The 14,877-nt window shown below is 38.0% G+C and overlaps 1 protein-coding gene and 1 pseudogene across 1 annotated transcript; both read left to right on the top strand.

Moving 5' to 3' along the window:
* Nucleotides 1-220: 220 nt before the first annotated feature.
* On the top strand, nucleotides 221-5,717 carry LOC131980820 (uncharacterized). Its single transcript, XM_059345125.1, has 2 exons — nucleotides 221-338; nucleotides 1,210-5,717. The coding sequence occupies exons 1-2, from the start codon at nucleotides 239-241 to the stop codon at nucleotides 4,380-4,382; spliced, it is 3,273 nt and encodes a 1,090-aa protein (XP_059201108.1). The 5' UTR covers nucleotides 221-238; the 3' UTR covers nucleotides 4,383-5,717.
* Nucleotides 5,718-10,633: 4,916 nt separating this feature from the next.
* On the top strand, nucleotides 10,634-10,751 carry LOC131981150 (U2 spliceosomal RNA; annotated as a pseudogene).
* Nucleotides 10,752-14,877: the final 4,126 nt, after the last annotated feature.

Consider the following 14,877-nt stretch of genomic DNA (forward strand, 5'->3'; position numbering starts at 1 on the left):
TTGTAGCAGTAAAGTAAATAATTGTCAGAAAAAATAAAAAACACGTCATTGAAAGTCATTTTTCATTAAAAATAAATATATAAATGACAATTGTTGCTAAGTTTGCCATTGTATCGCCACAAGTTTATCAGCCAGAAGGTTAGCTTGAAGGTGAGAACACTTTGGAACAGTTTGGATATCAGGAGAATCATATGACTAAGCAAACATATTTTCTGATTTCTGTAGTCTAGATCAAGAGATGGATCCAGGAGCCAGCAGAACGATAGAGGTGGCGGCGCTCGGCCGGCCATTCAGCCTTGGGATGTTGTACGACTGCCGCCAGGATGTGCTGGTCCCTGGTATGTAAAGTTATAACATGCAACTGCATGCAGAAACGGTCTGCTTATTTTATTGTAAATATTTAGGCATGGTAACCTAACAATAAGAAAGCCAAGTTTATCTTGATAAAACTCCAAGCCAGGAAATTATAGTGCAAATGAACTCATACAAGCTTGAGGTAGTTGACCTGCTACAGGCCAAGCCAAATGATATCTGAAAATACACATACAATTTATACTGTTTAAAAGGGAAAAAAGGATTTAATTTAAGTCTGAAGTTGAAAACCTTGAATCCTTATGTGGTTCAAGAGAGTTTTTTGGCATGAATTCAGTGCCTCTTTTTTGTGTCTTACAAGTGAACCCAACACATCATGTGCCACTTTTTTTCCTGCATGAGATTACCAACATGTTTTAAAGGTTGGAAGAATTTATATTGGTATCACTTTCAATAATCACTGTTTGACAAAGCATGGATTATTTTTGAAACGTTATGATAAAGCGTGCATTATTATCAGTGTGTACTTCATTGTATTTAATGCAGAACAATGGTAACTTATTATACTGCATGAACTATTATAGCGTACTGTATATCATAGTTGACGTCTAGGTTATAACTAGTCAAGAGCTTCCATAAGACAGTCGAACTCATAAATAATAAGCATTATAATTCACTATGAATGCCCTCCTCCGACCCCCCACCCCCTTTTTTAAAATTGTGAATTGATCCTCTCTTCAATAGAACACTGAAAGAGCTTCTTGAAAGAAAAACTTTTTTATTTTTTAATTTTTTTGCTTTTAGTCTTAGTGTTTCTCTTCTCTTCTTGTTTCGAATAGCCAAGCTTTATTACCATGCACTGAAGGGGAGTTTAACTTCATCACTTCTTTTTGTCAGGCATGACACTGTGGGACCATGATGATCTGGAAAAAGATACAAGAGAAAGACCAAACCCAAGCAGTGACTTTGAGATGGTTGCATCTGAATCAATTGAGGACAAATCTTCAGCACTTAAGGTGGAAGCATCACTGAAAGCAAGTTTTTTGGGTGGGCTGGTTAAGGTTGATGGATCAGCCAAATACTTGAATGATCATAAGACTTCCAAAAATCAGGCCAGAGTAACTCTGAAGTACAAAACTACCACAAAGTTCCACCAACTGTCCATGAATCATCTTGGTAGAGGCAACATGAAGCATCCGTATGTCTTCGATCAAGGGTTAGCAACACATGTAGTCACAGGTATTCTCTACGGGGCACAAGCCTTCTTTGTCTTTGACCGTGAGGTGTCTGAAAACGAAAATCATCAAGACATTCAGGGGAACTTGAAGGTGATGATCAAGAAGATTCCATGCCTTGCAGTAGAGGGTGAAGGTTCACTGAAAATGGAAGACAAGGAGAGAGAAAACGTTGAGAAATTCTCCTGCAAATTCCATGGAGACTTTTCTATTGAAAAAAATCCTGTGTCCTTTCGGGATGCAGTACAAGTTTACCAAAGTCTGCCAACATTGTTGGGGCCTAACGGAGAGAACGCCGTACCAGTTAAGGTCTGGCTGTTGCCACTAACAACTTTAGATTCTTCTGCTGCTAAACTTGTCCGTCAGATAAGTATCAGATTAGTCGAAGAATCACAGAGAGTCCTGGAGGACTTCAGTGAGCTGGAAATGAGGTGCAATGATGCACTGAGAACCACCACTGCACAGCAGTTCCCACAGATCAGCAAGAAGATAAAACAGTTCAAACAGATGTGCTCAGAGTTCAAGATGGAGTTCCAACGAACCTTGGCAAAGAAACTTCCATCAATCCGAGGAGGAGGAGAAGAGGAGGCTGTCCTCGCAGAGATCCTGAAGAAGAGATATTCTTCTCCCTTCAACAGCAAAAGCCTGAATGAGTGGATGGACTGTAAAGAGAGAGAAGTTGACACCTTAATGTTTTTAACCAACATGATGAAAAACACCAAGATCATCCTGTCACAAAATCACCTGTACAAAGAAAGCCTCAGTGCTGAGCATGCTGTGTGTTTTGCTTTCACCTCACTGGGAAATACTGAACTGTACCTCTCAGCTTTATCCAACTACTTAGAACAAACACCCAAACTAGACGACCCTCAAGGTCCACATACTCATGATGTGGAGAAGGAGCAATGGTACAGCTCAAGAGAAGTCACAGATTCAATAAGGCGTAAAGCAAAGCTCTTCAGTGACTTTGCAGAGGCCAACAAAGAGAACAAGAACATTAAGTTCCTGATAGTGGGCTTAACAGATGAGAAACACAAAGGTTCAAGCATCTACCTTTACACAGATGGCTTTTCAGCCAATGACAACTTTGAGCCGCCCTCAAAGCCTGAAACAGTAACAGTAGGAGATATAAACCATGATAGTGTGACCCTGAAGGTTTCTCCACCCAGATTCGGAGCCGAGAACATCACCTCCTACTCAGTTGAGTATCGTGTCAGTGGAGAGGATGGATGGAAACAGGAGACAGCACCAAAAGCTGAAGAAGTCACAGTGAGAGATCTGAGTCCAAACACAGAGTACGTGTTCAGATGCAGAGCAGTGACCTCAACAGGGGTTGGACCAGCCAGTGAAGTCAGTGGTTCAGTTAAAACGTTACCCTGCAGTCCTCCTGGAAAACCTCAAGTTGAACCAAATTCAAGTGAGATATCAGTTAGCTGGGAGAAACCTGCTCAGCTTGGACAAGATGTCCACATTTTGAGTTACATCGTGGAGTACACCAAAACAGCCAACGAGGAAGATCTCCAATGGAACCAAATGATGCTGAGAGGTGAAAAGGCGATCATTTCAGGGCTTCAGTCAGAGACAGAATATGTTGTCAGGGTCAGATGTGATTGTGGTGTAGCTGGCAGAAGCAAAGAAAGCATCTCTGTTAATGTCAGCACATTTTCCTCAAAAGAGTTCCTCAAAAGTAAAAGCAAAAGGATCAATTCTGAATCTCCCTCAGTTTACAAACTCCCTCTAACAGAAGATGGTAAGGACATAGATGGATGCCGAAGATACAGTTTTGGCCAAAAAAGTACAAGGCAAAATCGCACAATAATGGTTCTTGGAGCGGCCGCATCAGGAAAGTCCACTCTGATCAACGGAATGATCAACTACATTGTTGGTGTAGAGTGGAACGACAAATTCAGATTTAAATTGATTAATGAGGATCAGTCGAGATCACAAGCTGAGAGCCAGACCTCTGAAGTCACTGTGTACAAAATCAACCACCAAGAGGGGTTTAAAATCCCCTACTCACTGACCGTTGTTGACACTCCAGGCTTTGGAGATACAAGAGGCATAGAGAGAGACAAGATGATTGTAGAACAACTACGTAATCTCTTCTCTGCTCAGCATGGGGTCAGTGAAATCGATGCGGTGTGTTTTGTAGCTCAGTCTTCTTTAGCACGACTCACACCAACACAGAAATATGTGTTTGATTCTGTGCTCTCAATCTTTGGCAAAGATGTGGCAGAAAACATCCGGATTCTGGTGACATTCGCAGACGGCCAGAAACCACCAGTTCTAGAGGCAATCAATGCTGCAGGTGTCCCATGTCCTAAAACAAAAGGCGGCCTGCCAGTTCACTTCAAATTCGATAACTCAGCATTGTATGCAGACAACAAATCATCTGCAGCAGGCTGCAACAGTGATGATGATGAGGATGAAGGTGGAGGTTTTCATCAGATGTTTTGGGACATGGGGACAAAAAGCATGAAGAGGTTCTTTGTTGCTTTGAATGTCATAGAGACCAAAAGCTTGAAGATGACAAAAGAGGTCCTCAAAGAAAGAAAGCAGCTTGAGAATTCAGTTGAAAATCTGCAGAAACAGGTTAAACTCGGGTTAGCCAAGCTTGAGGAGATGGTGGGGAAACTGATAAAAGACTCTGCTAAGTGTTTAAACAGACTTAAAGAGATCGCACTGAAGCCAAATCCTCTCTCCACTCCAGAGTACATTGACATGCTTATTGAGGGAGAGAAAGCTGAGGCCAAGCCAGGCTATAAGCAAAGAGTCCAGTCCCTGATGGAAATGAGAACAAAGGCAGAGACGCTGGCTAAAGTAGGCATCCACTGAGATATGTATAAAAACACAGGATTGTGAGTGTTACTGATCAAGGCCCACATGGGACCAAGACTTTTAATGGTTATAGCCAAGTCTATCTTATGATGACATAAGTACCCATGCCCCGTACCATGGGAAATTTTTTTTTTTTCTGTGCTCTAAAGTAATAGTTTAAGTTCTTTTTTAATCAATTAATTAAGTTTTAAGTTCTTAAAGCAACTGCTGAAGTGGAGATGATTTGTCTAAGAATACAGACAGTAATCCTTAAAGAAATGCTGATCAGCTCAGACAGCTACAGTTCTGCAGAAAGGCGTATGTGATTGAGTTGTTGTTGATTTTTGTTGTTGTGCTGTGAGGTTAAATGTGATCTTATTCACATCAAGTTGGTGAAACTGATAAAGAGCTCTGCCAAGTGCCAGAAAAAAGCAGAGTATTTTTCTCAAAATGACTTTGACCAAGAAAAGCTGAAGCTTAAATGTGTTGGGGTGAAGACGCAAGTTTTATTTTGAACAAGGAGTTATTAGCATGTGTTGTTTAACCAAAAGGAAAACACAGATTCACCATGTTAGGTGTTAAAGTCCTAACACCATTGCCACCAATGTAAAGGTTTACATCTGCAGCTCTATGAATTTCAGTTTTTTAGATTATGATAGTTTAAATACATTTTTGTAAAGCATTTAGATTTATCTACACTGAACCTACTTTACATTCTTCAATATAGGGTTTTAAATAGTTAACTTCTTTCTCAGTTTTGAACTTTATTTATGTACTCTTCCATTTTATTTGTTTATAGTTAATGTTGAATACTTGTTAACAGTTGTATTGATGAACATTGATTTGCATTTTATTGTTGTGTATAAATCAGGTGTTCTGTCCTCCCATAGGAGTGTGTTTTTAACTGTTTCTAAGCAGTGTTATATGTTTTAATGTCACCACCTACTGGATAAAGTAAATAGTAAAGAATAGCTGCAGCACACCAAGTTCCAAAAGTCGTCCAGCAGTGAGCTTCAGCTCGGCTCTGAGCAGTATAGCAGGTGAATGATGGAAAAATTAAATGTTAAAAAGTCGATCATTTCTGATATAAATTAATACACAGAAGGTTGTCTGTTGTCCTCTGCTGTGTCATGTGTACTTCTCTTCTAAGACCTTTCAAATCAGCTTCAAATTATGCAGTGAATAAGTTCATAGAACTCCAAACAATTCATAAAATTACTGTAAACATCAAAGATATGTAACAAAACTATATATACACATTAGATTCATTCAAAAAGATGGAGGTTACATTTGATGGGTAAACTTTATGCTGCGGTCAGTGTGAGAATTTAAGAAAAAAATGCTTTTACATTTCATCTCAATATGTTTTGCTTTCTCATATACCTGGGGAGGATTGCTGAGCTGTATTATCATTTTGTTTTGTAATGTTTATTAGACCCTCAGCTGTGGCTGCTCAGGTGCAAGTCTGTATCCTGTAAAAATGATCCTCTAATTTAGTGAACTACATTATAAACATTGTAATCACCGTTTGAATGACTGCTGAAGAGTCCTGGGTCGTTGTGTGGAGCCTTTCTTCTTCAGCTCCTGATGTAGCAGCTAAGTTTATCCGCTCTGGTGTAAAATGTGCTGTACACATCCAACACACTGACTCAGGACGGGTCGATGGTCTCCAAAATTATATTTAGAAAGACTGTGCAGTGATTTGTTTGATGATCTGCATCCACTTTTCTTCTCTGGATGTTTCATTGATGTTACACTCTCCCGATTCGCACCTTCTCTCCATGACGCAGCTGACTGGAGAGGGGGCGGGGTTATGCTAATTTCAGCTAGATGGCTATTGGTCATCCACTTGTGACGTGGCAAATCGCTACATTTCTGACTGGCATGTAAATCTTGGAAGGAGCTAGTGGAACAGCAGCAGCTAGCAACGCTACATTTTCACAGCTTCTATTTTACAGCCCAGAGTAAATAACTAACACTAAACTCAATCTCAACTGATTTTCAACACATTGGACCTTTAAGTCAACATGAACAGTCTTGACACTTGAAACCTAAAAAATGTCAAATTATGTTCATTTTATGAACAATATCACCTGACATTTACCTAGAAATGAATTTTAAGCTGCAGAAACATTCATTATGTTTTGTGCAACATTTCATGCCCTAAATTATCCCGATATTAAAAAAAAACATGAGAAATAATGCTGCACAATAAAAAACATTTAAGCTTCTGTCACCAAACTGTGATGATGGTGTCTGTTGAGCATGGAGCTCTTAAAGCCTCCCACGCTCACCCGGGTTCTTTTTCCTATACTTGGTCTTACAAAACACTCAGAACAAATGAATAAAGTTTACCATTTATTGAAAGAATAATAGCCAAATGCAATGCTCAGCGCTGGACTCTGCAATGTGATCTGGATGGTACCACAAGACAGCGTGATTACAAATTTTACATATTTCTTCTTGGGTTAGGCAAACCCCGTCCAGTGGGTGGGCTTTTTAACACAATCACATATCTCTTAGTGAATGTCACTGGTTGTGGAGATTGTAATCACTCTGCACTGTTAGAATAAACGAGAAGACTCTTTACAGTTCAAACTTTGTCCACATGGTGGCAGCACAACATTGGCTATCAAATGATCAGCCTCCAGTAAGATTAAGGTACTGAGGAATCTGCTAGTCATGTCTGGGGAACTACTATCTAACAAGATGAAGAAATGTTAGAGTATGGGCTCCACTACTTTTGCATGCTTTCTAAGAAGATTGAGAAGAAAAACATACAAGATAGAGACAGAAATAGACTGTTGAGAAATGCATTGAGGAAACATTTAAAATTAAATGATCTGACTCCAACACAAAGTCTCCTATTTCTCTGCGCCGATCGTTTGATGGGGAAAGGATCAGCAGGAGACGTCCGAGTTCTCAGTATTACTTCATTTTATTACAATACGTCAAGAAATGTGCAGTTACAGAGTCTCTGGGTTTAATCCACACGTCCCTGACATAACATTAGGCTGGTCAGTTCATGGAGGTTGGACACAGGTCTCAGACTAATCTTACGTATCTTCTGGCCTTACACCATCTCCAACCAGCAATTACTTGCTCGGACAAACCAAGAAAGTATAGAAACCATTATTACAAGAAGGTGGTGGAGATGGATTGGACACATCATGCGAAAAGAACAGGATTACATCACAAGAACCGCTCTACACTGGACACCTGAAGGCACTCGAAAGAGAGGACGACCCAAAGAGACCTGGTGTCGAACAGTGGAGAAAGAACTGAAAGCCATGAAGCAGACCTGGAGTTCTATCCAAAAGCTCGCCCCGAAAAACAGACAGGAGTGGAGATCCTTTGTTGCTGCCCTACATGCCACTAGGCATAAAGGGCAGTAAGTAAGTAAATAAGTAAGGACACAGGTATACTTTCCCTTGAACCCTTTCTATATCCTAACAGAGGTTTAATAAAAAATGTAGTTTGAAGTCTCCAGAAGTTGCCTCCTAAATCCGTTGATTTGTCAGTTTATTGCATACGTGGACACGTCATGTCACCAAGCAGAGAAGACAGTTATCTTTTCTTCTCAGCACACCATGTCCGTGACCTGAGCTGTTAACAAAACTTTCAAACAAACTCCTGCCTTGATAGGACTTGCAGAGATATTATTAGAGACACCGATTTTTGCAACAAAACAATAAAACATAATATACATATTTTTGTGTTTATAGAATCTTACTCTAAATAGGGCAGAGGAAGTTTAGGCAGATGCAGTGAATTTATTTAGTTTAATCATAGTTTAAAAACAATATTAGCACATTATCATTGTATCAAAGCATCTTGCATGCACAGAGAGGGCACACACACAAACACACACACACACACACACTTTTGTTAACATTAATCTCGCTTTTGTTAACACTAGTTAGCTAGTTAGTGAAGACATGACTGCTGAGACAAACGGTCATGTGACAAATATGAATAAAGTAAAATATAAATGTAGAGGTCAGAAAAATATAAGTAGTATGCATAATATGACCATTTTTTTCCTATATTGATGACACATGGAAACGTGTTGTAGGATATATAAATTCTATTTCATTCCAATCATTAAAAAAATATTTATCAGAGAAATTCAACTTTCTCTTTTATTTCTGTCATTCTCACTGGTATTCTGCACAAAAACATGTTTGTTGTTCTGATTCTGCTGATTCCATAGAGCTGTAGGACTTATAGATTTATAGAGATTTTATATATATTGCAGTGAAATACAAGGACACAGAGAGAAGAATGTAAAAAGAGCAAAAAAAACGTCAGAGGTTCAGAGGGTTAACAGAATAACCGGATCCTTCCATCCAAGAGGAAATTTGGTGTAGTTAGCCTTAAGACAATTTCTCAGAAATCCAATCCTGCAAAAATGAAAGCACAAAACTGAGATCAACATGACTGATTACATTGTCAACTATGTTACATTGTTCCTTTGAAATGTTTTTTATCCTTATCACAGGCACACAGACGTGTAGCAGATTTATTTTTGTCATTCTGCAGGTCATGTGATTTCTGTGAAATCAGCCTGATTCTCCTCTATGTACCACCTCCTTAAAATGAAAAAAGATCTGTAGATTCTCAGAGACAATATAATGTATGAAACTACAGCACTGCCTCAGAGTATCACACACATTAACATTAATTAATTAATTAAGTCTTTGAGAAATCTCGAGAAATCTCTGACTTATTGTAAACCGGTTGTGTGTGTGTGTGTGTGTGTGTGTGTGTGTGTGTGTGTGTGTGTGTGTGTGTGTGTGTGTACTGTATAAAGGAGTGACAGGACACTGAAGCAGGACTCGCCCTCCCATCCTGATCAGAGACAAACTGAATGGTAAGTTGCTAAACAAACTGATTTAATGTTTATTATGATAATTAGGTCATTAATAATAGAAACATACTTTTTTATTTTAGTTTCAGAATGATTTATTGTGTTTATTTTACTTTTTAATTCCATCACTTTGCTTCCAGTTTGGTGTTTGTAGAAATCACTTCTGTCATACTATCCAACATGAAAGAAAGGGCATCATTTGTTTATTGTGGTTTCTCAACAAAACTTTGATCAGTGAAAACCACGTTCAGAAAAATGTCTGCTTAACCAAACGGGCACAGTCGCGATAGTGTTATCATTGTTTTCATTTTATTTTCACAGTATAGGTGCTAATGTAATGTAGGGCAAGGAAAAATAGTTTTACTTATGTACCAAGGCGTTACTGCAAAATTGAAACTAATGAGTCCAAAGGAAAGCTCCATCAATGCACATAACAACACTGCCACCGACTGTTGAGGAGCGCGGGCCATTTGTGAATCACTGTGTGTTTGTGGATTCTGTCGACAAGAATGTCTCAAAAATACGGCGATCCACAAATGCTGAATCACACTTCACAAGCAGAATTTTCAGTTTTACAAATGCCTTTTTTTTTTTTAACAAATACACATTTATTTGTAAAAACCAACACAGAAGTTACAGATCCTATGGCGGGCCATTTGTGAATCACAAGCTATTTGTTTGTGGATCTGTGTGGATCTTGTCAAGAACGTCTCAAAAATGTGTCTTTAAGGAAAGAGATGCGTGTGTGAGATTGATGATTCACAAATGCAGAGTCACACTTCGCAAACAGAATTTTCAGTTTTACAAATGTCTTTTTTGTTTTTACAAATGGAAAATTGGGTATTATAATTACACACTGCGGTCAGGTGAGCCGTCATTCGCTTCTCCGTAGTCAAGCCAGCCGTCTCTATATAATGTAGTGCTCCCATATTTTGATATTTACGGTAAATTCACTGAAACCGCTCCAAGCGAGCTGACATGAAGGATAAACACTTTATTGTCATTTTTTTAATCAAATTTTTTCAGTATAAAACTGTTACCAGCAGAGAGGATATGGAATAAATAAATAAATATGGAAATACGATTAATTGCATGATATTCACAGAACTGTTCAATTTATTTTGTAAAACGCCTTTAGATATAGACTGTACAGTAAAATATTACATTATATTAAAATTAATTAAAATTAAACTGTAGTTGACTAGCCTGGCTAACACCAGACCAAAGCTGTGTCCCAATGTCAAGGATCCTTCCTTGGTAGGATCCTTCCTTCAGAGTCGGGTCCTCCGAAGGCAAGGCAAGAGTCCTTCATTTGACTGGTGTAATGCACAAATGGGACAGCCTTCGGAGTGTGTAGCTGTGAGTCATTGCGTAATTGGACGTCCTGCTTAACTTCAGCGCCGCTGTCGGCCTTTTGGCTAAGATCAAGTGTAGTATCTGTTCTTATCAGTTGAATAAAAAATAAATGAATAAATTCAGCGCCGCAATTTCAAAATCAGTTCACGACATGAATGTATCTCTGGCATCAGCACTCTGACACATATTTGTGAAAATGGAAGAAGATGCTGAAGGTTGAATCTCCACGATTTATCAAGTAAAAACCATAAAGTGGATTAAACCTGAATATTTAACTGATCCTGGCTGAATTCGGCCGCTACTTAGTGCCATGAATGCAGCGGCGCATAATTCATCATGGAAATATATTCTGTGATTTTTTATTTTTTTATTATTTATTATATTATAAATAACAATAACGGATAATAGCGGACTTTCGGTCCCTGTAAACACAATAAAGAAATGTATAACTTTCTGAATGGCACAGTTGCACATAGTACATCATCATCGGACAAATATAAATTAATAAACAATAACTTTAGCGACTGAGACGGCATTAATTAACTTAACCGGCAATGTATCAAGATGACGTTTATTATCTTTAGACAAATATTCTGGCATTTGTTTATGTTTATGTTTTTGCTTGACTTTGAACACACGTTTTGTAAGTTATGTGATAACATTCAGTGTAAACTGTAAATACTTATTTAAATGCATATTGCGCCGCTAGCGTCGCTGTTTCTACGCTCGCCATTTTTAAATCTCCCGGTAGACCGGTGTGCGCAATGCTTTATGGGTAATGGGAGCGCAAGGAGGATACACACATGCATCCTTGCAATTTGGGCAGAAGAAGGACTCTGTCCTCCGGAGCATCCTCGACATTGGGACAGTCCTTCGGCGGATGTCGATGACGTGGTGTCCTTCAAATCCAGCCGTTTGAGCATCCTTCCTTGACATTGGGACACAGCCCAAATCTCATTGGAGATTAGGTCTGGACACCTGCTGTTCATTTCTCCGTAGAGGAGGTGTGGTTTACGATCCTCCAGAGCCGTTTATTGGACGCTTAGAATGTCTATCAAAAGCGTCTGTAGGTAGCTCTTAGCCAATCGTATCAGTTATACCAGATGACGTAGTAGAGCAACAGAGATGGATGTTTGTTGTGTGTGTGTCTGTGAGAGAGTGTTGTTTGCTGCTTTGCTTCTCCAGTTCTCGCTTTCTCCAAGATTATTTATTTTCACGCTTTATTCCCCCTCATGTCATTCAGCCACACACATCCACTGATTTTATGGTCAACAAACAAGCTGCTGCGGGTCTCTGGCGGCTCCGCTGTCCCCCGATTCGGAGCCAGATCACCGGCGGTGAGCGACGGTCTCACCGGCTTGGCGCAACGAGCCGCCGAGACCGTCGGTGCGGCGCTAATAGCCCCGCTACCGGTGATCTCGCTACCAGCCGGGGGACAGCGGAGCCGCCGAGAGACCTTTCGCCTTTCAACTTTCGCTCTAAACTATTTAAAACACCGTCTTCAGCTAAAGAGAGTTTTGCGTCTGCAGCAGCCATGTTGGATCCGGAAAGCTTCCAAGTGCCGAGTAGTACGCGTCATCGTCTCACCGTCCCTCCCCGCTCTGTGATTGGATCCCTAAAACAGGGCTAAGATTCCTTCCTGGTTGCCAGACTGCCTGGAGGTTCGAAATTAAATTCGAGCGCGCAAGGCAGTCTGGGTATACCCAGGCTAGTAGTTGACTGTTTCCAGTCACTAATTTCACTGCAGACTCATTCTACAGGACTTCAGGTATATTCTAACAAATTAACAGGACTTTTCACTGTGGAAATTCATAATAAAATGCACTTCAATATTTACTGTAAATTAAAAATATTACATTAAAAATTAATTAAAATGAAACTGTCTGTTTCCAGTCACTAATTTCACTGCAGGTTCATTCTATGGCACCTAAGGTATATGATCACAAAATTACAGGACTTTTTACTGTGGAAATTCATAATAAAATGCACTTCAATATTTACTGTACATTAAAAATATTACATTCAAAATTAATTAAAATTAAACTGTCTGTTTCCAGTCACTAATTCCACTGCAGGTTCATTCTATGACACCTAAGGTATATTATCACAAAATTACAGCACTTTTCACTGTGGAAATTCATAATAAAATGCATTTGAATATTTACTGTACAGTAAAATATTACATTATATTTTTTTAAAATTCATAAAAATCAAACTGTCTGTTTCCAGTCACTAATTTCACTGCAGGTCCATTCTACAGGACTGCAGGTATATCCTCACAGATTTAATATTACATTAAAAATTAATTAAAATTAAGTCCTCTAGAATGAACCTGCAGTGGAATTAGTGACTGGAAACAGACAGTTTAATTTTAATTAATTTTTAATGTAATATTTTTAATGTACAGTAAATATTGAAGTGCATTTTATTATGAATTTCCACAGTGAAAAGTCCTGTAAATTTGTGAGGATATACCTGCAGTCCTGTAGAATGAACCTGCAGTGAAATTAGTTACTGAAAACTAATTTTAATGAATTTTTAAAAATACAATGTAATATTTTAATGTACAGTAAATATTGAAGTGCATTTTATTATGAATTTGCACAGTAAAAAATGCTGTAATTTTGTGATAATATACCTTAGCTGCCATAGAATGAACCTGCGTTGAAATTAGTGACTGGAAACAGACAGTTTAATTTTTATGATTTAAAAAAATATATAATGTAATATTTTACTGTACAGTTAATATTCAAATGCATTTTATTATGAATTTCCATAGTGAAATTTCCTGTAAGTTTGTGAGAATATAACTGAAGTCCTGTAGAATGAACCTGCAGTGGAATTAGTGACTGGAAACAGACAGTTTATGACAGTTAAAGACAGTTAATTTTTATGAATTTTTAAAAATATAATGTAATATTTTACTGTACAGTAAGTTGAAGTGCATTTTATTATGAATTTCCACAGTGAAAAGTGCTGTAATTTTGTGATAATATACCTAAGTTTCCATAGAATGAACCTGCAGTGAAATTAGTGACTGGAAACAGACAGTTTAATTTTAATTAATTTTTAATGTAAAATTTTTATTGTACAGTAAATATTGAAGTGCATTTTATTTTGAATTTCTACAGTGAAAATTCCTGTAAATGTGTGAGGATATACCTGCAGTCCTGTAGAATGGACCTGCAGTGAAATTAGTGACTGGAAACAGACAGTTTAATTTTTATGATTTTTTAAAAATATAATGTAATATTTTACTGTATATGTAACTGTTCATGTAACGTTAAGACTTCATCTCCTCTCTGCTGGCAAGAGTTTTATACTGAAAAAAAGGTGATAAAGAATGACAATAAAGTGTTTATACTTCATGTCAGCTCGCTTGGAGCGGTTTCAGTGAATTTACCGTAAATATCACAATACGGGCGCACTACATTATATAGAGACGGCTGGCTTGACTACGGAGAAGCGAATGACGGCTCACTTGACCGCAGTATTCTTTATCACCTTTTTTCAGTATAAAACTCTTACCAGCAGAGAGGAGATGAAGTATTAACGTTACATCAACACACTACGTGAAATAATCAAATTGCGTCGTGCCGAAAATGTATTTGTTGTGTCCACGTGCGGTTTTCAGTTTTCAGAATAAAGTGTTACACAACCAGGCCCTAATATCAGATAAATATGGAAATAAGATTAATTGCATGATATTCACAGAACTGTTCACTTTATTTTGTAAAACGCCTTTAGATATAGACTGTACAGTAAAATATTACATTGTATTAAAAAAATTATTAAAACTAAACTGTCTGTTTCCAGTCACTAATTTCACTGCAGGTTCATTCTACAGGACTTTAGGTATATTCTCACAAATTTACAGGACTTTTCACTTTGGAAATTCATAATAAAATGCACTTAAATATTTACTGTACAGTAAAATATTACATTATATATTTTTTTAAATCATTGAAATTAAACTGTCTGTTTCCAGTCAACAACAACATCAACAATACTATCGTTTATTGTGATAGATAATAATGTGAGTTTTTTCTTCTTCTTTTAAAGTCGGTGTTATTCAGTCTAGGATGTGGGGAGTGGAGGGGCGGCACATGAGCGCCTTCTACTGGCCAGCTGCCTCTTCAGTTTGTTATTGTGTGTTTTACATAAGTTCCAGCAATACATCATTTTGGGGTACTTTTCAGTGCAACACATTCAAAGTCATGAAAATTCTTGGAAGTCAAAATTGGTAATTACTATATTACTATATATGATGCTGAAAATCATCCACCA

Source organism: Centropristis striata, chromosome 11 (genome assembly GCF_030273125.1).
Source record: "Centropristis striata isolate RG_2023a ecotype Rhode Island chromosome 11, C.striata_1.0, whole genome shotgun sequence".
NCBI lineage: Eukaryota > Metazoa > Chordata > Actinopteri > Perciformes > Serranidae > Centropristis > Centropristis striata.